General features: G+C 47.8%; 1 protein-coding gene across 21 annotated transcripts in view; it reads right to left on the bottom strand.

Moving 5' to 3' along the window:
* The window catches only part of DYSF (dysferlin), a 196,133-nt gene that overhangs the window by 37,887 nt on the left and 132,830 nt on the right, over window positions 1-25,416 (bottom strand). For 8 of the 21 annotated variants that reach the window (XM_079792340.1, XM_079792344.1, XM_079792329.1 and 5 more), the window contains 5 exons: window positions 18,989-19,090; window positions 18,720-18,881; window positions 17,501-17,666; window positions 16,900-16,976; window positions 10,987-11,049 (listed from right to left, as the gene is read on the bottom strand). In XM_079792340.1, the coding sequence (XP_079648466.1) occupies window positions 10,987-11,049; window positions 16,900-16,976; window positions 17,501-17,666; window positions 18,720-18,881; window positions 18,989-19,090 (570 nt within the window). Of the gene's footprint in view, window positions 1-10,986; window positions 11,050-16,899; window positions 16,977-17,500; window positions 17,667-18,719; window positions 18,882-18,988; window positions 19,091-21,767; window positions 21,810-25,416 lie in introns of all 21 variants that reach the window. The other 13 variants (XM_079792327.1, XM_079792331.1, XM_079792335.1 and 10 more) reach the window with 3 other exon arrangements.

Here is a 25,416-nt window from a genome sequence, read left to right as displayed (position 1 = left end):
CCAAATTGTACCATGCTCTCCAGAAGGGCTTGAAAGTGAGGCAAGAGAGAGAACAAGGGAACCTGAAAAGCTCTTATGGCCAATATGACAAGACTGTGTGGTCTACGTGCTCAGAAATCAATGGAAATCAGATAGATCCAGAGAGGACACATGCCTGTGACCAGGAATCCCTCCCTGTGGAAGTCATGACATGATGGAAGCCCAATACAGAATTTAGCTGCCCCCCGAGGAGAGGACAAGGAGTAAAAGCCCAAAACTGACTAAGATTAAATCTTCACTGTTGAAGAATACCAGGACTTTTCTGCCATTGAAGAAAATGTGAACTCAACAGAGAGATTAAATTGAATTATAAAAAAATAAGGTTTTAGCACACTCACAGGTGTGACTTGAAAATATCATTCTGCCCTAGCTGGTTTGGCTCATTTGATAGAGCACTGACCTGCGGATTGAAAGGTCCTGGGTTCGATTCCAATCAAGGGCACATGCTGGGGTTAGGGACTCAATCTCCAGTAGGGGACATGCAGGAGGCAGCCGATCAATGATTCTCTCTCATCATTGATGTTTCCATCTCTCTCTCCTTTCCCTTCCTCTCTGAAATCAATAAAAATATATTTTAAAAAATACCATTCCTGCCCTGGCCGATTTTGTTAGGTGGTTAGAGCAGCAGCCCAAGCACTGGGAGGGTTGAAGGTTCAATTCCAGGTCAAGGGCACATACCTCAGTTCAGGTTTATTCCCCAATTTGGTCGGGGCTCATGCAGGAGGCAACCAATCAATGTGCCTCTCTCACATCTCTCTCTCTCTCTCTCTCTCTCTCTCTCTCTCTCTCTCTCTCCTCCACTATATCTAAAAGCAACAGAAAAATATCCTTGGGTGAGTATTTTAAAAATGTAAAAAAAAAAAAAGAAAGAAAGAAAAGAAACAATATTTCTGCTATTTCACTAATCTGCCTTCCAATGAAATTATCTCAAGCCTGCTTCTTCCTGCCCTTTCTCAGGAAGTCCAAGAATAAGTTAGCTTAGCCATAACAATGAGCCCCATGGAAAGAGGACAGCCCTTCCAGGTCTTAACCCAGGTGTGCCAAAGCCAACCAACCCTCTGATGTTACTGTAATCCCATAACCCAAAACTCCAAAAGGGTCACATGTTTTCTCATTCCAAGTGTGTTCATGACCTCATTTTGCAATAACTAGGCATCCACTCTTGGACCATGGCAAGGGCAAGAAACAAATGCAAAAGGCTTGATTGTTGAAGTGTCATCTCGGGCTTTGGCAAGAAGTCTGATCATTAAAACTTTATTTTCCCATGTTCAAGGTTCAAGGCTCCTCATCGTTCAGCCGGCCAAGCAAAAAAGTCTGATCAAGGCACGGACTGGCAGCCTCTCCAATTTCAACTAATAACCAACATTCAGTTCCTGAGCAACCAGAGCCATGTAACAAAGACATGCTTCTCCAACCCTGATCCAGTCTAATGGGCACTCTAATCCCTCCGAAGACCCAAATCAGCACAGCACATTCCGAAGGTTTAATTTCCCGTTTTCATTCAGTGGACCTAACACATTTTATGAATATGGGCAGCAAAAGTGACAACAATAATCTAAGCCTGCCTTTCTGAGAAGGGAGGAAAGTGTAGGAGAGGGGTCATAGCACTTGTGATGACCACTTGAATCAAAGAGAGAAGTTCTTGGTCAAATGTATTTATCACCAAAGTTATAATGTTAAGCCTTGGGTCACTACGTTGAACTGTACACCCACCTCTAAAAAAGAAGTCCATTTTTTTATTTTATTTTAAGCAGGCCTTCGTTGCCTATGTCAACCCAGAGATAGACATCTAGACTGTGTTGAAAGGAATTTCTCTCATAGCACAGATCATTATCATCAAGATGGTAATGACATAACAACCCAACACTGGGGTTATTGTGAGGCCCTGAGTTAATGTCTGTAAAGATATTCTGAGACCAGTAACGTTTACCATGATAAATGCTCTTGGTGACATGGCCAATATCATCACTTTGATCCCCAATACTGCTGCTCCATAGCTTAACATTTGCATAACTGACATAATGACATGATGATTCCTCTAATTCTTTCATTAATGTCCTCAGGCTTAAGAAACTGAGCCTATTTGTTCATGTGCACACTAATACAAACACAGACGTAACATACAAGTACTCATTTCTACATGCAGATCAGACAAACTCCCAGATATGCAGATACCCCAATTTCAAACCTACCTCACCCCATGCATACTAAGCCTCTCATGCCCCCCTCAAACCACACAAACATATGCCCACAGCCAACTACCATGTTGATTCAGCAGAACTCCACACACCCATAACAAAAATCACTTAATTATTTCCACAAGTGGAACACTGGGCTTTCAACCTCTTGTTGACACTTTCGCAGTCCTGCCCCCATGTCTGTCAAAGGGGGATCATTGCTCTGCTTACTCTTACTTCAAGCTGGACCAGCAGAGGTGGGAGGGAAGGGAAGACCTTTAACCAAAATGCTGAATTGCTTCCAAAAGGCCCAGTGAATAAATGTGCCTGAAATCTAGCAAAGTCAAGCAGATGGTGAGCAGAGAAGGGTCAATTTGACTATTGGCCTGTTCCAGATGGGGGACCCAAATGGGGTGGGGAAGCCTGTGAGAAATCCCAGCTCACTGTCCCTTTCCCAACTCAGGAGCCTAAGATGGATATATGGGTCCAAGACCTGGTACTCGGAGGACAGCATGACCACATATCCCCATGCAGAAAGTCCAGAAAAATGGAATCTGTCCAGTAGGTTGAATGAAAAGGATCCCATCAGAGTCTTCAAACTTAGGAAGAAAGCAATGAGACATCACTAATTCAGAATCTGAGATGATTCCAATAGGGCCTGGGCCAAAGCTTACCTTACCTTCATTCTGCTTATGTAGACAATTTTGCTTAACAAGAGTTCCAACAATCTGCTTCAGAGAAAAACTATTTTTGAAGGCCTTCCCAGAACTGCAGAAGCATTCATCAAACTATAGACACCAATCTTAACAATCTTAAATTCAATTTTAAAAATATTTTGGGGGCACCTACTATGTGCCAAAGTCAACCAACTTCCTAGTTACTGTGTGTGTTTCCATACACAAAAATCACATTACTTTTTAAATACTTGTATTTTGAACTTGCTGTTAATTCATTATAGTTTCCCCATGCCTCGGTGAATGTAAGAGAGGTGTGGAAGACACTGGGTGGGTGAGTAAGCTTCATTGAGCATCCTCAGGAGGACCTGCGCTCAGCAACGAGTTCCAAGCACCCAAGATAGGGGGCAGGGGTGGGAGAAGAATGGTGACAGGACCAATAGGGGTAAAAAAGGCATTAAATTAGACCTCAGAGAAAACTTCTTGTACTGTAGATTTCCAAGGAAAGCTGAGACTTTCCCTCTGGGAAGAGAAGAACCTTTTTCCTCTGGGTGGGAACACAGGTCCCTCATCGACCAGGGGAAAGACCTCGCAGGAAGAGGGGAGCATGGCAGGGTGGAGACGGAGGCAGGAACCAATGGTTGGAGGGGACCGGGGCCTCCTCCTGCCTGGTGAGGCCCTGGAGTTTGCCAGACAAAGTTTCACCCCGGGCTGTCCCCCCTGCAGTGTGCATCCAGGGAGGAGGGGTGCACCCCCGAGGAGACCACAGGAATGCCAAGCAGGAGAAAGGCGCCATGAGCCAAGGGCTCCGGCAACAAGGATCCAATATCGGCGGGTGACTCCAGCCCCCGTAACAGGAGAGACCGTAAAGTATGTGCTCTGCTTCCCAACCAGCAAACACAGCAAATAACCAATTACTCCAAATAGCTAACAGATTTCGGCTCTGATTTCCCTCCCCTTGCCTCCCCGGTGCCTTCACTTGTCATTTGATGGGCGATTTGTATTTGCGCTGAGAAAATGAGAGAAGGAATGACTCACAAAGGAAGGTCCAGATCACACGCAGTGACAGGCATCAACCCTCCCTAATCAGAACTAATGGGAGTGGGGGGGAGGCCAGGCTGCACTGGCAACACATCTGAACGGGAGATATTTTTAAAGAAGTACAGTTTTGTTACTTTCAAGCACATATAGTAATTCTTGCTAAACCAATATTGCCAAAAACATGTCCTTAAGAAACCCATTTTAAGAAGATAAGTATCTTCCTAATTAGCACAACTGATATATACCAAAGTACAGGTAAAATCACCGACGTTATTAACGTTCAAATACTCTGCTTCAAGCTCTTGAGTTCAGAGGTGCAACCATGAGACAAAGCGCCTTGGATGCCTCTGAAAATGCTTCCTCACTTAGGAGCCACACCCTGTAATTGATTCCTTTGCTCAGAAAACCTTTGCTTCAAAGTCTTTGGATAAATTGTTGTCAGTACTCAGGAGCTGCACTGAGGCATTCCCCCTGAAACTTGGAATTAAGGGAAATAGGTCTGTCCTTCGGGAATTAGACCGTGAAAGCAATGCATCGTGGCTCAAAGCAAGGAGAGGCAAAATCACCTCACGGGGAAGAGTGGCTCCTACACTGAGCCTTAACCCTAAGTGAGTAGATTGTATTCATACATCAAGAGAAAGAATATGTTCGAGAAAAGAAGGGATTGGTCAGTCCTGAAAACAGAGGGAAAGAGGAGTAGGGGTTTACTGTTGAGAGACATTCACATCGGCACCATCAGGGGAGATGGGGTACCCGCTTAAGGACTAAAGCTGTCCCCACCTTTAAAGGTAGATGTATTCACCCATCTTGGTTAGCTGCCATCAAATTTCAAATCACTGGATCCTCTCTCCTCATTCTGATTCCTCACTCATTTCCAATCCCAATTTGGCTTCCCAATTGCTAAGCCTATAGAGAGACCACAGCTGGACCACTATCCAAGGTCACATCCCCTAAGCAGAAATATTTCTCACTGTAATCTCATCAACTGGCAACCTCAGTTTGACTTAAGAAACATGTATCCAGCCCTAAGAAAACTGACCCATCAGGTTAAGGTCTGAAGCCACAAGATTAAGGATCCACTGAGGCAAGACTGTGGACCTGTTGGGAGAGAGTCCTTTATTTAAAAGATTCCTACATAGGCCCTGGCCAGTATTCTCAGTGGTTAGAGCATCCACCCGAGCACTGAAGGGTCATGGGTTTGATTCTTGATCAAGGGCACGTACCTGGGTTGTAGGTTCGATCCCCAGTCCAGGTTTGGGTGTGTGCAGGAGGCAACCAATCGATGTGTCTCTCTCTCATAGATCTCTCTCTCTTTCTCACTCTCTCTTTCTCACTCTCTCTCTATCTCTCCCCTCCTTCCATATCTCTAAAAAAAAAAAAGAAGAAAAAGAAAAAAATGATTCCTACATAGGAGTTCATAGGCAAGGACCGTGGCCCTGACCTAGCTAGCCAACACCTGGTGGCCACAACAAACAGGAAACAAACTCTTTAGCCCAGGAGAAAAGCTTTCCTTCCTACGTCTCCACCCTGCTGGAGTCCTAACTGGCCAATCAAAAATATAGCAACCTTTGGCTGAGTCCTTCCTTTTATCTAAGTTGGAGATTAGAGGGAGCCCATGCACTAATGGGCATAAGCCACCTGAGCTCCCAGGATTTGACAAGCAAGGACTTCCCTCGGTAAGAATAGACAGAAAGAAGAGATTTCGGTTCAAAATAAGGGGATCAGTATGAGGATTAAGACAAGTGGTTTGTTAAAGAACTGAGGAAAAGAACAGAAGAAAACAAATGACTCGTTTATATGCATAGGAAGTCTGAAGAGGATATCACAGACAAGAAGTCAGTTTGCAATCCTGAAGGAAATATAATCTGCATCATCTACCAATTTAACTCCAGTCATCTACCAATTTACAAACTTGTGTTCAATATTTTAGTTCTACCTTTCTAAACTATGTTTTTGAAGCATTGCTTTTTAAGTAATCAATTTTTCTAGTAAATAGTAACCCACAGTTACCATTTCTTTTCATAGGTCAGACTTCCTCCTAGTATCATTTTTTTTCTTCATGAAGTAGAGCCTACAGAAATTCCTTTAATTGGAGTCAGCTCATTGTAAAATTTCTACATTTAAAATTATTGTTTGAAAATATTTTTATTTCACCCTTAGCTTGGAAATACCAGCTTCACGGACACCTATTTTCTGTCAGCACTTGGAAGGCATGATTTCACTATCTCTGGCCTCCGTCATGCTCTCGTCCTCCTAAATCTGAGGGCTGTTGTTTGTTTTTCTTTTAAATCGTTCTGGATAGTTCTCAATCTTTTCAAATATTACATATTCCCCATTTGCTCTATCAACAGATACAAAAGAACATTTAATAAAAGTTAACATCATTCGTGATAAAAATTCTTTGCTAACTAGTAATCATTTCTCATTGGTGAAACTTAAAAATATGCACTTTTAAATTAGGAACAGATAAGTAAACTCTCTATTATCAGTACTTGGAATATTAAACTGAAGGTCCTAGCCAATACAATAAGACAAGAAAATTAAGCAATAAAAAAGAAAAAGAACACAGAAGAATCAAATCTGTGATTAATCACAAATTATATGAGTTGCTACACAGAAAACCCAGAAGAATCCTCCAATCAGTAGAATTAACAGGGGAGTTCCATAAAGTTTCTGAATATAACACCAGCATATGAGAATTAATTTCATTTATATACAAGCCCAAAAAATAATTTCAAATGTACCTCAAAAAGCCCAAGTAAAAATAACAATAAACTAGCTAGAACTAAATCTAACAAAAACAGTACCAGAAATTAAAGATGATCTAAATAAATGGAGAGACATTAAATATATCATGTTCATTGTTAAAATATTATAAAAATGTCAACTCTCCACAAATTTACGCAGGAATTCACTGTAACTCACTCACAAATCAAAACAGGTTTTTTTAAAGAAGTTGACAAGCTGATTTCAAAATGGAGGTAAAAAAGCAAAGGACAAGAATAACAATAACACTCCTGAAAATGAACAAGGTGAGGTATTTCCTTTACCAGATGTCAAGGTTTATTATAAAGCTATAATAAATAGGACAGTGGGATATTAGTACCAGGAAAGACAAATAGACCAGTGGAACAGACTAGAGAACCCACAAACAGACTCACACTTAAATGGAAACCTAATACATGGCACAGCTATCATTTATAGATCAATGAGACCAGACAGGTCATTCTATAATTATATGAATTCACTGGTTATCTATCTATGAGGGAAAAAATAAAAATCTAATCACTACTTCACACTTTACACACACATACATCAATTAAGAGGGATTAAGGACTTAAGTATGAAAAAGCAAAACTCTAGAATTCTTAGAAGAAAATGTGCACAAATTTGTCCTTTTAAAACAACTGTTGAAGCAAGAGAGAGAGATATAAAGTGATAGCCCAAGACATCCAATATATATATGAATTTCATAGGAGGAGAGCTTAAAAATGACTTAAGTCTACAAATTAAAGAAAGTAGCCTAATAGAATTTTCAAACAGCTGGTTCTTCATATAAAAAACAACTATAAAGTAGATGAAATGCTATTAAGCCTAGTAAGAAAGATAAAAACACAAATCTACAAAATTAGGAATGAGGGGAAAAACAGAACATATATTGAAGGCCTTCTTCTATTGTTATCATATGTATTAATAGGCAATATCTGGGAACTTCTAAGCCACTAAATTGACTAAAAAGTAGAAAGTAATCAAAGAATCCCCTTCCCGACAGGTGCTGGGCCCAATTTTACAAAGGAGTACAGAGTTGATGTATCTTCCACAATTACACAAGATATGCATTCCTGTGATTGACTCATATAATTTGTGATTAATCTCAGATTTGATTCTTCTGTGTACTTTTTTTTTCCTTTTTTATTGTTTATTTTTCTTACCTTATTGATGCATCTTATACAATTATATAAGATATAATTCAGAACTCACATAATATAACACCATTTTCCAGAAAAGATCATGGGTATCCTATTTACCAGCTAAACCATAAAGACAATTCACCTGGTCACCACCTTTTTTTAAATATATTTTTATTGATTTCAGAGAGGAAGACTTCAGTTGCAATAACTATAATACCAAGACCAACTGACTAGTTTGGGTTTACTCCAGGAATAATGCCCCACACCAGGGATCGAGCCCACAACCCGGGCATATGCCCTGACTGGGAATCAAACTATGACCTCCTAGTTCATAGGTCAACACTCAACTCCTGAGTCACGCAGGCTGGGTTGGCCACCACCTTTTAAATTACATAACTGTTAATCATTTTTTAAAATTTAGGTTGATTTATATCATTATATATTTTGTACACAAGCAAGACTATTAAAATATTTGTATCATGTAATTTCCCACTTGCATAATTCAAATTCATAAAGAGTGGCACAAATGTATTTTCAACCCTTTAAGAAATAACCATTTTAATGCCATAGAGACTATTCAAGAGCACAGAAAATGAGAGTCTACCACAAAAAAATATTTTATGAAACTATTATAACCCTGATATCAAAGCCTAGAAAAATAAACTAAACATAAGGCTTATTAATAGAGATATAAAAATCCTAAATAAGTAACAGCAAATCTAACTCAGTGAAACCTTTCAGAAATTCTAGTCACAAACTTCCTTTTAATAAATTAATAAACACTATCCATTCTCTAACTAACAGTCCACTGACTGTGGTCCAGAGCCAGCTGAAAACCTGCCGCTCATCTAGAATGTCCACTGCAGCTCAAAGCAGAGGACCTGTATGTTGACCAAGAATCAACTGTGCTTGTTCTTAAACCAGTTTATGCCAGTTGCACTAATATGGTAATTAGATCAATGCGTATTACAAAAACATATAAAATTTGAATTTAAAAAGAAAGGGCATATATCTATGGAACCTAATTTAATGCTGTTTTTTTTTTAATGATGAAAGTTAAAGATAAGTGGGATTTTTTAAAGGTGGGAGGAGGGGATCTTAAACTTTAAAAGGACCAACACAAATTTTTTGCAGGTATTCTTAAGATCTCATCAAACTTCAATAAACCTAAAGGAAAATCATAGGTAATGCACTTTGGACGTGGTTTATACCAGAAGAATGACCATACTCAAATAGCAAATCCAAATTCAAAGAGGCCTTGGCACAGGTCAAATAAGTGACAAATGAAAATACATGGATACGGTTAGAAATTAAATGTTTATGGTACATATGTATGACTTTTAATGAGTCCTATTGAATCAAGTTTTTCAATTAGCCAATTACCTACCTTCCTTGATCAATTAGATAAGAGGACTTTAGTTGCAGTAACTATAATACTAAAACCAACTGACCGATTTGGGTTTACTCCAGGAATGCAAGACAATTATACATTACATCAACAGAACAATAGGAAGCAAAATGATTGACTTGATAAATGCCAAATAGCATTAGGTAACATTAAACTTCTGTACCTATCAGTGAGAAAGTGGTGATTTTAAACTATTAGTAAACTAATAATAAAGAGCATAACTTAACAAAATCAAGAATATCTATTTGAAACTACCAATCATTATCATAATTAATGGGAAAATGGTAGAGGTCTTCTCATTAGAATCAGTAACTAAATATGTTTGCTCACTAGCATCTCAATTATCAAATGTTATTTGGAAAAAGGAATGAAATATAAATTAGAAAAAAGGTGGCATTTATTATTGTTTGAAGAAAACAATCTTACCTACGCGAAAAACCCAACAGAATCAATTAACAACTGTCAGAACTAATGAAGAAGCTTAATAAAGATTATACTTCAAAGTAAACAAATAAAAATATTGTTTTCCTATATTCCAGCAATAACCAGTTAGACAAAGTCATTTAAAAAAAAGTATTCCACTTAGCAACAAAGGCTAAAAAATACATAGTAATAAAAATGGGCTGGACCTATATAAAGTAAATTAAAAATAACCCCTCTAAATAAAATAAAATAATAGTAGAAATTAGGAAAAAAATGTCCAATGATAGGGCAATAGTTAAAACTTTATGGGTGTCCATATAATGAAATGACATGCTGCCATATTTTAAAAGAATGTAAAGATATGGGAAAACATTCACAATATATTTTAAGTAAAAAAAAAAAAAGCAATTATTAAAAAGTATAATATGATTCCATTTTGTTAAAAAAAAATGTGCATAAAAGATACCTAAAAATACAGGCACATTATAACCTTAACAGTGCTTGTCTCCAACTGGTAGGAATACAAGTGGCTTCAACTTTCTGCCTGACACTTATTTGTGTTGTCTATAGCCTCTACAATGGATAAATCAGAAAAAAAATCTAAAATGGAGATTGCCTTCTCCTAAAACACCCACTACAGCAATGCCTCCCCTGACACCATGAATGGAATTGAACTTTTGGCAGGTCCTCTCTCTTCTGCATCCCCTGTGGTTCAGGGGCTCCCCTTGGCCCTCAGCGTGGGACTTCATGAGTGTATGTGGAAGGCCAGACACCAAAGTCCTCTTCCTGGAAGGATCCCCAACCACCAAGAATACAGGTAGGGAAGACGTGGCCCTGCTGGGAACTGCAGGAGCAGACCGTGGGCACCCGCAGACCTCTCAGAAGAGGCTGCTGGGGACAGCCAGGGTTCCTGGGTCACACACACCCTTCATGCCTCCTGGAGGGCAGAGAAAGTCAACCTGCTGCTGCCCACAGAGGCTTCTCGGGTCCCGTGTCCCAGCAGTCAGGGTCTAATCTAGAGACTTCCCTGTTTCCACTGGTTCATGCAACCCCAACCACACCACACCCCCAGTCCTCATGCAGTAAATGGGATTAAGGAAAATCCCAGCATGCACTGAGATATAATTCAGGGATGTCTGTGTCTTTAGCTTTCTCCCCACCTGCTCCATCACGGCACAGGGCAGATAACTGTTTTCTGTGGGGGCTCAGGAAATACTTCCTTTCCTCCCCTCCACTCCCCCTTCCTCATCCCGTCCCCATTCCCAGCCCCCCAGGGAAATCAAGGAACCCACAAATAGGTAAATAATACATACATGAGGACTGGATGGAGAAGATGCCATGTTAGTGGGGGCCGAACCCGACAGACCGTCTGCAAGCTACAAATTAAACACGCTGGTTAGCAACACGATTAGACAAGCCACTTCAGGGAAGGCCAGAGAGCCCCGAGGAAGCAGTGCCCGCGACCGAACACCCTCTGCTCTCCCTCCAGGGAGGCTGTGCAGTTGTGGGAGGAACATGTGCTTTGGAGTTCAATAAGCCTGGCTTCAAATCCCGGCCCCATTGCTTTACCCATTGCATGCCCTTGGCCAAGCATCTGACCTCTCCGAGTCAGCATCCCCATCTGGAAAGTGGGCGCAAAGCTCCCCTCACATGGCAACCGTACATGAGGATGAGAAAAAGGCCAGGCACACCTCGCACAGGTGAGGCACAGGAAGGTGATCAGCCAATGCCTGCATCTTGCCCACCTTCTCACTGCCTTTGGCCATTGACTCAATGCCACTCTTACATGCCCCTCTTCCTTTTAAACCTCGTCATCCCTGATGGTTTCTTCTGACAGCTGAGCTACACCAGCACCTGCTTGGGCACAGTTCCTAAGCTAGTACACGTTTCTGGGTCTTCCTTCCTCCAGGACAAGAGCCAGGGCATCATGCGGCTTCCCAAAAACCCTGTACAAGAGCAGCTCTAAGAGTTTGATGCCCCCTGTGCTACAGAAAGTTTCCCGCATCCTTTTCTGGCACCAGATCCTTGCCTGCCATCTTCTGCGACTGTGAATCGATGTTTTATAGGGTGAGTCCCAAGGTCCAGGGTCCTTGGGTGTCAGGACTGGAGGTGGGTGACTTTTGCAGAGGCCGTTACAACAGCCCCGGAGATGGGCACCCGTCTAGTGGACAAGGCCAGGAGATGCCTTGCAGGCAGGGGCAGGGGGCTAGCAAGCGCCAAGAGGTGGAGGAACAAAGGAGCACAGCACATGCAAGAGAGAGGGAAGGTTCAGGCCAGGAACATTGGGCTGGACCCAGGGCTCCCAGGGTTAGACCCTCTCTTCCTTCGAGCCTGAGCAGGGGGCGCTGGGGAGTCCAGAGGAGGCCAGGCCCAACCGTCCTCCTTTCCTGGGCAGGAAGAGCCTGGGAGACATGCTCACTTGGGATCAGGAAGGGCTCAGGAACGCTTGGCCAGTGAAACCTGCTAGAAACTGGGGGGACCTGGCAACTACAGACTCACCCCTGCCCTGTGAAGAGGCAGCACTGAGGGAACCCTCGCCTCCCCTGGACTAGCCCTCAGGGCTGGTCAGAGCCAGAGCTGGGCAGGAAAGCGGAAGAGCCCGTTGGCACCCAGCCAGGCCACTGGATGGCTCTGGGGGGGCTGGCCACATGTTGGTGGGTGTGGTGTGAACTCCCACCGGGTGAACAGACTGGGTGAACTCCATGTGAAACCCCCAGCTGCCCAGAGATGGCCGGGCCAAGTAGTAGCTCTGCCCCCTCCTATTCTCATCCTGAACCTCACAGAAGACTTACTGTTATTTTTAATACGGTTCGTTTTTAGAAAGGTGAGAGGGAAACCGGCAGTTCACCGGAGCAAGAGGGAGAAAAAATAAAGCTAAACATAGTGCTCCAAAGATCTGGTCCAGCTTCCGAAATTACACGTTCCCCTTTGGGACTCGGGCATAATTTGCCGCTCCGGTTCTAGGAGCACATTTCCACCTTCACGGCGTCCCAAAGACTATAACTGGAGCAGCCAGCTCAAAATTAGCCCAGGCCAGGCAGGCAGGGAGCAGCCAGCCCCAGCACCCCACCCACCGCGCCCCACGGTGTGGGGCACAGGTCAGCATACCTTGGGAAGCTTCTTGCATGCTAGCTGGGGTTTCCTCCATAACCCCCAAGCCCATCACACACACACACACACACACACACACACAGTCCCACTACCAAGCTCTTGCCCAGCCACTCCGCCCACCAGAAAAGGCTTCCTCTCCCCTCTGCTGTTCCAACCCCACCCCCTTCGGAGAAGCTTTCCTGATTACTTTGGCCACACTGACCTCCAAGGGCCAAGAGAGCCCATGATCTTGGTGTCCTTGCTCTTCAAGTGTTTCATCACTTTGATGTCACTCTGAGCATCTCATTTTAAATCTGCTAACATGTCTCTCACCTGTCTCCCAACCACAGTGAAAACATCCCCAGTGTGCTCCTTCTCTTTATCCCTCCTCAACACACATGTATTCCCCACTCCCAGAAATTCTTCTCTGGAAACTTAAAAAGGAGACCCCCCCCTACCCAGAATGGTCTCTCAGGATTATAGCCAAGAGTCACCCTTCACCAGGTGTCTCCAGGGGCATCTAGTGGTTGGAAGTGGGGTGACATATGGGGTGAACAGAGGACACCACCTCTTTGAGCTTCAAGGCCCTCTCTAGGGAGGAACAGGTTCGGTGTGTTCCTGCACACTGATTCTCTCCCCATCTTCATAATCAGAACACCAGAGCTAGCTTAATGAAAAAGCAGCTTAGTAAACGAAGACCCCAGTTTTGTTTTAAAGATAGAGTCCAATTCAGAGTCAGAGACATAATCGGAGACAGAAGGAGAAGCCCAGGAGAAAGGCAAGGCTAGAGAATAACGGGTTGGTAGCAGTTCATTCAGATTGCGTTCTTGGTTGAAGGCAATGCCTATTTGTTCATTTTTCTTTATTTTCCAAATTTGATAACATGAACGTATATTTAAACTCAGAAAAAAATAAATGAGATCCTTTTTTTAAGCCAGAGCACTAGATGGATAAAAGACCTCCATGCCCCCTCTCTGAGGATATACCCATGCCTGCCCTCAGAAAGTTAAAGGTCATGGCCACGATTCCTGCAATACCACTGAGACTATACACACACTGGAGAGTTTGCACACACACCTGCTCTCAGCCTCCCCCCACCTCTCACACACTCATGTACATGTGCCACACACACACACACACACACACACACACACACACCCAAGGACTACATCCACCCCAGGCTATGGATCTGAAATCTATACAAAGGACAGCCACACAGACCAAGAATCAACCATGGAGTTAACCTGCGTGAGCCTATCTCATCCCAGCCCTCATGCCATGGAGAAGAGTTCACAGGGTCAGGCACCCACTCATGAGGGACCATCCTCACCCCCAGAGGTGGGTGCTGACCTACGAGCTCTGGAAGGCGGAGTAGAGATATCTGCTTTATACATACGTTTTAGATCATCTCTAGAATTGGCCACTCTTGACAGAAACCAAAACATTTCTAGAACCTTGAGGAACATTCTACCGTGAGTGTCAGTCCAATGACTGGAGCATCATGAAAGTCTGAGGTGATGTTTTCCAACATGTGGCAGGCTCATCCCAGGAACGGGCAGATGATGGTGAGAAGTTATATCAGCAATATCAGCAGAGAAGGTGCAACCAAGGAAGGAGATGGAGAGACCAAGACAGAAGCCAGATGTGGCAAGAGCATATGTGAAGTTGAGGAGGTACCCTGAGCTAGGTCCACAGCCCAGACCTGGTGAGCATAGCAACAGGGGCCACATCACAGGAAAAATGAAACAGGCTGCCAAGAAATACAGTTGAACAAGCAGGAGCCAGGAGAAATCCAAATTCTTGTCCCTCCCATCCTCAGAGGCCAGGGCCCTCCATTCTATCTGCACTAGGGGAGCAGCGAGGGGAGGAGAGCTCAGCCAGAATTATCTGGCAAAGCATTTGCTACTGGAACCTCTGCCTACTGGATCAGCCTCGGAATGCCCAATCCTCCCAAGTACAAGAGGATGTGCAGGGAAGACAGAGGAGTAAAAGATTTCCTGGATCAGCCAAATCGAACCAGTAGATCTCAGAGGAAAATGCAATACAAAAGCAGTTTTCCCCTAACCCCCCATTAAACCCCATTAGGGCAGGGCTTCCTAGACCCCAGGAACGGTTTCCATGCTGGCCTCCGGACCCCTTGAGAATAGTGTCATGAACCCTCCATCAGAAGGGAAGATCAATGAAGGGAGAGTCCAAGCCTCCTCCATCAGAGCAGGTAGACTTCACACCCTCCTGCCTGCCCACCTGAGACCCTGTGAGCCTGACTCCATGTGGGCATGCATCCAGGAACCCAGATCCCAGATCCCCTCCCTCTGTCTGGCTAGCAGCTCTAGCCGGAGTGGCTGTGCTACCACAGAGGACAGACCCTATTCTGCCTCAGACCCCCGCCCCAGTTCACTGATGTCAACACCAGGAGGATGACCAGACGGGGCCTCCTCACTGTCTGCCTCTGTCTGTGCTTGTAGCCAGCGGGACCCAAAATAGTCCCTCCTCCCTGCATCTGTAGACATTTTGAGGGCAGCACACACAGAACGGAAATCCTGCTGGGCAAGCCCCACGCTTCCCTGCACAGACTCAGACAGCCCGCTGAGAGGGTGGGAAACGGGAGCCAGGATCAGGCGGCCTGGAGTTTGGGGCTAATTAGCTGCCTAATTCGGCTACAAACACCCACCCAGGCCTGTAAGCACCAGCACCCAGTACAGCTGAATCCTTGTAGGGCCAGCTGAAATGTCCTCTTGGGTTTCCCCAGTCAAGAGAAGCTCCTGCCTAGACCCCTTACAGAGCGTGGGCAGGTCATCCATCTGTCCATCTGTCCACCCACCGTGCACCCACCAATCCAGGCAGACTTCATTGGATATCTCCTGCTAAGTCAGGTCCTCTGCTAAGCATTAAGGACACAAAGAGAAATATGCCCAGTCACTGCCCTGAGCCTAGTCTAGGAAGGATGCTGCCATTTACAGAGACAAGCAGGACCTAAGGCAGGTGCAATGATCAAGATACAGACTTGCAGGAAAGGGGGAGGAGCCAGGGAAGAATTCTGGAAGGAGATGACTACAACTAAGTTGAGTCTTAAAGAATGACCAGGTGTCCCCAGCAGAAAGGATGGTGGGGCAGAGCCCTGGAGAGCCACAGACACAGGACAAATGGGGAGCTTGGGACTTCTGAGGACTCTCAACATCAAAGAAACTATAGAGCAAGACCTCTTGTTCTGGCAGCAGTGAGGCCCACGACACTCCCTGGGAAGTGAAATGATGAGCAAGTGAAAAAGAAGAGGATATCAGCCCATAATGTCAGAGGGAAGCCCCTATCAACACACCTCCAGGGACAGCTTTGAGGATCCTGAGCCCAACACCAAGTTTGCTCTCCTGCTCTCAATGCTAATATTGGAATGATGGTTTAAAGAAAACAAACCCTCTGAAGTGCTACACCATCCCATCCTGGGGTGAATAAGCAGGCTGTGGGCATGAAGACACAGCTGCTAACTGTGTAGACAGGGAGGCTCTGCCCCCAGGCAGCCCCAATGCTCTGGGAGCCCCAGGTGCCAGGGTTGTGACGAGCATCATGCAAAGCTGAGAGGAGGTGACAACCTAGAACAGATGGCCAGTTCGAGGCCTATGCTCGCTCGCGGTGAGGCCTTTCTTCATCTCTACTATAGGAAGGACTGGGTGGTCTCAGCCCGACAGGACCCAGAGCCACCCCAGGTCCCCAGGTGGGGAGAGTGCTTCCCCTCAGTGAGAGATGCCACACAAACCCTGCCATGCTGTTTGGCATGGCTGTCTGACTCACCAGCTGGCCCTATGTTGCTGAGTGCATAGCAAAGGGACACCACTTACCTGCAGCAGGATGGGACATCCTTGGAATAAGGCTCCCCTCACACCCCACCCCCTTCCTTTTCCTGGACATGGAGGAATGCAGGAGGTGAAGAGACTATTGGTTGGACAAAGACCCCTCTTTCCAGGCCCCTCCATCTGTATGGTGTCCTTCCACCCAGGTCCAGAGGGAGACCTCTTGTAAAGGCCATGTGATAGGGAGGGAGAGCAGAAGCAGTGGGAGAGATGAGGAAGGGAGTGGGGAGCAATCAAGGCCAGCTCTTAGCCGGAACCAGTGTCTCTCCCCTAGGACCCAGATCATCCTACCTGGATGGGGATGAGGGGCTCCTTATCATCAATGTCAATGAGCACATCTTCCCCAGGACTGAGTAAGCTCACATCATCTGTAGGAGAGACCAGTGTCCAGGCCTGAGAGGGGCTCCCTCTGGGATCTCGTCCCTCCTCAGCCACAAGACTCAGGGAACTATGGGACAAAACCCATCTCTCTCTCTCCATACTTCTCAATCTTCCTCTTTCTCCCACCCAGTTCTTCCCTCTTCATCTCTGTCCCTCCCATCTTCCTTCCCATTCCCTGTCTTCTGAATGTCTCTCTTCCTCCCTTCCCATTTCTCTCCTCCCTCCTCATCCCGCTGAATCCCAGCATCTCTCTCTCTCCCTCAACCACGTCCCACTTTAGCCCTCACCTCTCAGCCCCCACAGACACGTGTACCTGCTCCTGGTGCGCCCAGCCCAGATCCAGACTGTTCCCTGAGGGAGACGAGGTCCCTACCCTTCTGGTCAGCTGAGCAGAAACCACCCCTCAGTCAGGTCCCAGTAAAAGGAGAGCTTTAGGACAACTCTCAATGGAAGTCCCACCTGCCCAAGCCCCCTCTGCCAGGCCCTTCCCATCAACAGCCCCTCCACCTACCTGGGCCACCCTGTGGAGATGGACTCTCTCCTGAGTAGGGGTCACACAGGAAGCTCTCCAGAGAGCGGATGGTACACTGGCCGACCACAGGCCGGCGGCCAAACTGGCGGTTATCAATGACCTTGATTATGATGGGGGGACAGTAGAGCTCCTCCCTGGGCAGCATCTGGGCAGAGGAGGAGGGAAGTTCTGAGCAGTGGCCTAAACCCATCTCTGGGAAGTCTCAGAGGAGGGGGGACAAGCCCAGGGAGAGAGAATGACTATGAACCCACATGTAACCTCCAGTGGCCATGACTCCAAAGTGGTGGCTGGCTGAGCCCAAGAGCTGGCCAGAGAAGTAAAAAACACACACCTTTCCTCATGCCTCTTGAATGTTCTACGTGGAGGCTAGCTTTTCCCCCACAGCTTTACCTTCCAAACACATCAGCTCAGCCCAGAGTGAAAGCAAGTCTCCTTTCCCTGAACCCTCACTGGCTGGGAGGGGAAAAGGGGAGAAGTTGGCCCAGGACTCAACATTTCTTGCAGACAGTCCCCCCCAAGTGGATACTCAAGAGTTGGCTTATAGTCCCAGATTCTTCTCCCCACCCCACCTCCCCAGCCCCAAAAGCACTTTGAACACAACTTGAAATAATTTATATGCTCTCCTTCGGTGGCGGGTTTGGCTCAGCCAAGAGGAGGCTCCTGTTGACAGCCACTGGGCCTGGAATTTCTATAGTGCTTTCATCTTGCAAACCATGTTCCTTTCCTCAGGCTTGCCTTGATCCGGCCACTAGGCCCAGGCAGCCCCGGGAGCTGGAGAGGACTGGGGGCCAGAGGGCAGTAGGGTGAGCCCATCTGTGGAGGCCCAGGTGGGGAGGCCAGTCAGGGAAGGTTTGGAAGATCAGAGCCCTGGCGGGCCCCTGAGGGGAACTTCGGAGGACTGAGACCTGCCCTAAAAGAGAGAACAGCCATGATGATGGGTCCTTAGGACCTCTGCGGACTCGGGATCTGGGTAGGAGGGAGCAAGCTTTTTCCATCGGTGTTGCTCACACACTTCAACTCTTCCAGTGAGGAGAGCATGAGCATTTCCTCCCACTTTCATAGACAAGTGAGGTGGGAGAAAAGCCATGACCACACAGGTTCCCAGAGGAGTCAGAGCAGACTCCCAGACTGCTTGGGGTTGCCAAGAGGTTCTAGCCACCAGGACACTAGAAGAGGACCACAGGAGGTTCAGGCTCACCACTTCCATGAAGAGGGTGCAAATGTCAAAGTTGGGGTTCTTCCGGAGGTTCCTGATGACACAGGACTGTACCGTCTTGCCCCCACACTCAACCACAAGGCTGGGGGAGGAGACATTGGCCAGCTGGTAACTCTTCATGTTCCGCAGGCCCCATGCCAGGATCTGGGGACACAAAGTGAGGAGAGCAGCTAGAAAGGCCATGGGAAGGCTGGGCCAGGAAGGGGAAGGTCCAGGCTGCCCTCCAACCCCCACACTGGAGCCAGGCTCACCTCGATGGCGGTACGCTGGAGAACTGGCTTGATGTTCTGGGGAACCATGTAGATGTTGGCCTCCCTCTGGGGTGGTGGGTAGGGAAGGTCTGTGTCCTCCGACTATGGGGACCATCAGGTGGAACAGACACATGGGTGGGAGAAAGACCAAGGCAGAGAGACAAGAAAGGTGGACAGGTGGGATGGAAAGAAGGACGTGCATGAGAAAGACAGAAACAGAGAAGCAAGGATACACAAGTGGGCAAAGAGCAGGCAGAAATGAGAGAGCAAAGTCAGTTTTTCCAGGCACGATCTTCTCCAGGATCTCAATTCAAGCACCATGGCCCAGGGTTTAGGTCACCCCTCCTCCCATAATGCAGGCTCTGATGCACCAATGAGCTGCTCAGGGTCACCCCATCTCCTACACATGCATGCACCTGTGCACACACATGACTGCCCTTTTCATCCTGACACGTCCACTTCAGCCCCTCTCCATCCCAGAGGGGACCATGTGCCCTCACTGGCCTGGTTCTCCTGCCTCCTGGCTCACACTCTCCCAACTCACCACCCACCCTGGAGTTCCATCCCTACCCTCCACACCCACACCCACACCCAGACACCTGTCAGCCCCTAACACCGCCTCTCCTACCTGTCTGCTGTGAGGACAGAGCACTTACACTGGGAGTCAGAGCATTTCCCAGCAGGAAAGGGGTATATAAATGCCCATCATCTACAGGCACCAAAGGGCACTGCTGGGGAGGCTCCTTCACCACCACAGACCAGAGTTGAGCACAGCATATGTCAACTTTGACCTTCTAAGGGTTTGCCAAAAAGATGTGGGCAGGAATCCCAATGATCACGAAGAATTATATGGGGAAGCAGACGGGGCAAGGAAAGCAGGTACCACCATGGCTTAGGCAACTACCCCGTCTCACAATGGTTGGAACACAGGCTGTGGGTATGAATCCTGGCTCCACCACTCACTGAGTTAAGTAAGTTATTTCACCTCTCTACGGCTCATTTTTTTACATCTATGACATGGTATTAAAAGTTATCAACCTCTAAGGGTTAGTGTGCAGCTTGAAGAAGTTAAAACAACATTTAGAATAGTGCCTGATTCATGTAAACTCTCAATAGTAGGACTGCTAGCCCACGTGGCACCCTTGTGACAATTAGAGAAACATGTCTCTTTCTTAAAGACCTTTACATCCATATCAGAAAATCATACCTCACTAGCTTATTAGAACAAGACACTCTACTGCCACCTACTGGAAACTTGTTATAATAAATACAAACCTATGATGTCTGCCTGGAAATTGCACCTCCTTGGACACAGTGCCCTTGCGCAGTGAACAACCTGCACATCCCCACATGGAGTTCCTGACCCCCAGGAAATGCTAACTGTAATTAAAAGGGCTCTGCTGGGCGCTTTTCAGAGCTTGCCTCATCTAATCTCATTTAATAAACAATGGAATTATTGGATTCATTCTCCAAGTGACTTGCTCTGGGTTCTTTCTCAGAGGACAGTGTATCCACCTACAGATGTTCTGACACGGATCCTTGGAGCAGCAGGAGAAACACACCAGCTCACTCCAGCCTCAGCACTTCGTAACCAGCCCCAGCTGTCACTCCTGCCCAATGGCACAGCCTCGATGCTATGCTCCCTGGCCTGGAGTGTTAAGTAGTTCATTTCTAGAATCAGACTAGACCTTGGTTTTTGTGCCCGTCGTGCCAGCTGTTTGACCTTGGGCAAATTACCCAACCTTTGTGACTCAGAACCTCATGGGAAGATCTGGGATTACAATACCCTTCGAAGTTGCTGTGAGAATTCAGGTGGAGACCAAATAGAGAGAGTGTCTGGCACATAGGAAGTGCTTCATAGATAGTGGTAACCCTGGTTCCCGTATTGCTGTGTGGTGGTGCCACCCAACCTTGGTTTGTACCATTAACCTTGATCTCCCAGGGTGGCTTGAAGAGATCTATCTGAGCCACCGAAAGCATCTCTCAGAACACTGGCTTCATAACTGTCCCTATGTCACCAGAGCACAAAGTGAAGACATTCACCGTTTTCCTGCAGACCCACAATGCAGATGATGATGTCGGAAACACCTACATTTTAGGCTGGCGGGGAGACAGATGCCATCGGGGCAGGGGGGGGGGGTGATGTGCAGGGCTGCCACAGGTCACAACTCCAGGGACTGCTGTGCACATCACAGTCTGCATGAATGGTGCCCCAGGAGGGTGCAGGCAGGGCCTGGACAGCCACCACAATGGCCTGGCTGCTATGGGGACACCTGGCCGAGTGCCCACCCTTGGCACTCTAAGCCACCAGCTGCAGTGGCTGCACATCAAGGGTTGCCTCATTAAGGGAAGGGTGAGGCCTGAAGGCCTGTTCGTGGCCTGTCTGTGGCCTGCTTGTGGGTGGGCCCAGGCCAAAAGCCCAAGATGCAAAGGGGCAAAAAGAAGGTATCAGGGAGGGAACCACGCCCAAGCTCCCCTGGGTGGGGAGACAGAAAGATAAGCCTTTCTCACATGGTGGCAACATTCTCCTGAAATCACCCAGGAAAGCTCATTCATACATTTCCTCCCAGACAGTCTTCTCTAGGCCCCCAACTCTCGGCAGTGTCCCTTTGATGCCTTTTGTCCCTCACTTCCATGTTGCATCTTTCCTTCAGGCTCCCTTGAGCTCCAGTTGATGGCATTCCTCTCTATATGCTGAGGACCAGGCTCCCCATTTCCAGGAACCTATTGAGGGAGGAGGCCAGGGAACCAGAACCTCGAGAAGGACAGACTCCAGTACCGTTTGGAGGAGGCCCTGGAGGAAGAAGGCAGGTGCACACAGCTGTGGAGCGCCGGGCCCGCAGAGGCAGCAGGGAGAGACAAGCAGAGACAGTGGTTAGAAATGTGTCTGTGGAGGAGCTTCCTCCGCACGAGGCCATCATTCTCATCCCAAGGCCATCTCATCTCCTCCACCTCGCTGTCCCCCGGGGTCCCAGAACATCCTTGTTCCCTGTCGTTTGTTGCCACTCCCCAGGACCCCTGCCTCTGTAGGCCCCCCCTTCCACCAGGCCTGCAAGCTGCCACATTGGCCCTCTGTGCCCCCTCCTTTCTGTGCATACTGGTGAGGTTATCACGGAGCTTCTACGCCTAAACACTCTCTGGCTCCTTAACCCAGTCCCCCCACCCCACCCCCACCCCGCGCGCCACTAGTTTTCCCCACTATCTGCTAGATCTTTTCCATCCCCATTTAAAGATGGTCCATCAGATCCACCCTGCTCTGTGTCCTCTCCAGCAGCCTCCCTCTCCTCTCTCTCTTCCTGAAAAGGACCGTATCCATCCACTGCCTCTCACTTCCATGCAGCCCTATGCCCAGAGCATTCAGCTTGGCTCCCTGCATCCTCTCCCTGGAAACTTCTATCCCCAAAGTTAATAACGACCTGTTTGTAACTCAACCCAGAGGCCATCCCTCACCAGCTCCTATCTTTCTTCACTCCCTCAGTAGCATGTGGCCAGCTGATCTCGGCCTCCTTCCTGAAACCATCTCTCTGGTCCCACACTGGCCCTCCACCCCTACCCTCTGCTTGTTGAGTCCCCTCCTCTGCCCAGTCATCTCCTAGGCTTTCTGCTCCCAAACAACTCAGCTAAACTCTAGACCCACGTTCCCAACCTCTTTTGCTCAGTTCATCCTTGTGTCCCACTGGCCTCTCACACTGAACTTATCCAAAATTGGATTCCCTACCTTTCCCATCAAAACCCTCTTTTCAAATGTCATGTCAGAAACCCACCTCACCATCCACCTCAACAACCAGGCCACAGAGTCCCATACCATCCTCAGCTCTCCTCTCCTTGTCACCATGTCTGAATGATCACCTCGCCTTGGCGATTCTGTCCCCTAAATCTCTTGCATGTGCATCCATCCTGCCTGGATTCGCCAGCATCCTGCTAAGTGGTCTTGCACCTGGTTTTGCACATCTACTCCCTGCAACAAAGGTATGCTGTGCAGCCAGGAGACACAATATAACAATGTCACTCTACTTAAGACCCATCAGAGGTTCCCCACCCACTCAGGATGAAGTCCAAACTCCTTGACGTGGCCGCCAAGACCCCTCCTCTTCTAGCCCTTGACTTATCCTGTCTCACCTCTCACCAGATAACTTTCCCTTCCAGACCGCCAGAGAGATAAGCCACACCGTGAACATGCTCAATGCCTGCCCAGGCAGGTTACAGGAGACACCATGCTGTCTTTACCTGTGAGGCCTGAAGCTCTGGGTCCTTCTGTCTGGATGCTCTCTGCCCACTTCATCTGGCTACCTCCTACTCGGCTTTAGGTCTCCATTAAATCTTCCCTGGGGGCCTGAGCTTAACTTAAGCACCCCCATGGCTCCCATAGCAACTTGATCCTCTCCAATTGAAAGACACACCATCCTGTGCCATCCCTATGTGTTCATTTGTCTGTGTCCCCGGTTAAACCAGCTATTCTGCACACAGGGACCGCAGCTGAATCCCCTGTCCAATAAATAAAGGGTTATGAATAGATAGCTGAAGGGAGGGAAGGAGTGGGGACAGAGGGATAAATGGGTGGGTGGATGTGTGAATAAAGAACTGGCTCCAACATACTCTCCCCTCCTTGTCTGCTCCAGCCTGATCCTTGGGTCTTCACCAAGCCTTCCCTCCCCTGGGCCTGCTTATGGCTCCCGCTATTTGAATGGGTTTCCTTTACCCTCCTTCTGAGCCCAAGACATCTTTCAGGGCCCAGTTAAGCTCTCCATCCTCCAGAAAGTCTCCCCAACCACTCCAGAAAATTCTTATAAGCCTACTTTCTGGCTTCTTTGAATTCTAAGTGACCTTATGTCCAGTTTCCCAAGGAACTAACAGGTTTCTGACATCTCACGTGAGAGTCCTGTTGCCCAGCCAGGTGGCCAGCTCTTGTGCACGAGTTTCTCAGCTGTTCTCTAGTCCAGCCAACCTGAGGCACCACCTCTCTCCAGGCAGTGATTCTCCACAGGGTGGGCTGCAGTGGCCCTATCAGAACTGGGGACGCACATCAGCATTAGCAGGCAGGGGTGGGTGTAGACCGAAAGTGCCCCCAGGACATCCTGATTCACTGTCCTGTGTGAGACAGGGGACCCTGAGGGACACAGACCTTGGGGCAGCCTTAGACTATAAGCCTAATTCGATACAGCAACACTTGACCAAGCCCTTCCTTGACCACCCTCCCCACCCAGCCCTGAATGCAGGGCAGACCTGAGGCTGCTCTGCTAATGGGCCTCTACAGGGGGGCGGGGCTTTTGGCTCTCTCCCCATCAGAGCAGAGTCCACCTTAATGCCCCTTTAGTCTATCCATCCTGCTGGTCAGTTCAGTGCAGGTTAGCCCAGGCCCTGAACCAAGAGGGGGACTTCCTCCCCCAGTCCTAGGAGCCACCACACTAGACAGACATTCATTCCTAGGGCAGGGGGACATGTTGGCAAGCCCACCCAGCCACCTAGGTCAGTCCCACCACCAGTAGCCCATAGACTCCCACCTCACCCAACAGGGCATAGTCAGGGGACCTGTAGACATTCAGATCCTGGCTCCTCAGGGAGCTCCAGGCAGGGGCAGCCAGGCGGCTGGGAGGGCTCCATTGTCTGCCTGCCCCACCCAGCTCGTTAGGAACAACATGTTGCTCTAATTACACTTGGGAGGAAAAACAGTGTTTTAAATTAAGGCCTGGGGGGGGGGGAGGAGGTGGGGGATGGGGGACCACTGGGTTTATTTTCTTGATTGCAAAATACCAAAGTTTTCCTTCTAGTGGATTTGGGGGTGCAGGAGAGTACCTCGCCATACCCCACCGCCTGGATTTGGAAGGGCTGAGGGAGTAACATCTGGTTGGACCCTGAGCCTCCTGAAAACAGCCACAGAGCACGCGGTCCCTCCTACCAGGGCATCCCCTCCACGGAGCAGGACAGAAGCAGAACCACGGGCACCAGTCCCACCACACCCCCTTCAGTGGTCAGGACCTCAGCCCCTGCTCCCACCTCAGGCCCCCAGGTGGGTCTTCCCCGGCACATGCCACATCCCAGCCCCGGTTAGGAAGGAGTCAGCCAGCCCCTCTCCTGCCACGTGTGCACGCACGTGTGTGTGTGTGTGTGTGTGTGTGTGTGTGTGTGTTCATGCGAGTGTACACACTCGCACACACACTCCAACGTGCATGTGCACACTCTCCAGTTCTCAGGAAATCTAAAATTGCAGTTTCTTTGAACTCATTCCCCTTGGCAGCACGGACTGCCTTTGTTCTCCAGACAAAAAGGAAAAGAAACGAGACAGAGGGCTCAGAAGAGGCGGGAGAAGGAGGGAGAGTGGGAGCCAGGGCCAAGGAGCAAACAGAGGCAGAGGGAAACTCGAAGGGAGAGCTGGAAGAGGGGAAGGCGAGCAGGGCTCAGGAAGAGGGGGAACAGCGGCGACACAGAGA

This window comes from Cnephaeus nilssonii, assembly GCF_951640355.1.
Source record: "Cnephaeus nilssonii genome assembly, chromosome: 15".
Classification (NCBI taxonomy): Eukaryota; Metazoa; Chordata; class Mammalia; order Chiroptera; family Vespertilionidae; genus Cnephaeus; species Cnephaeus nilssonii.
This window is presented reverse-complemented; position numbering and strand designations above follow the sequence as displayed.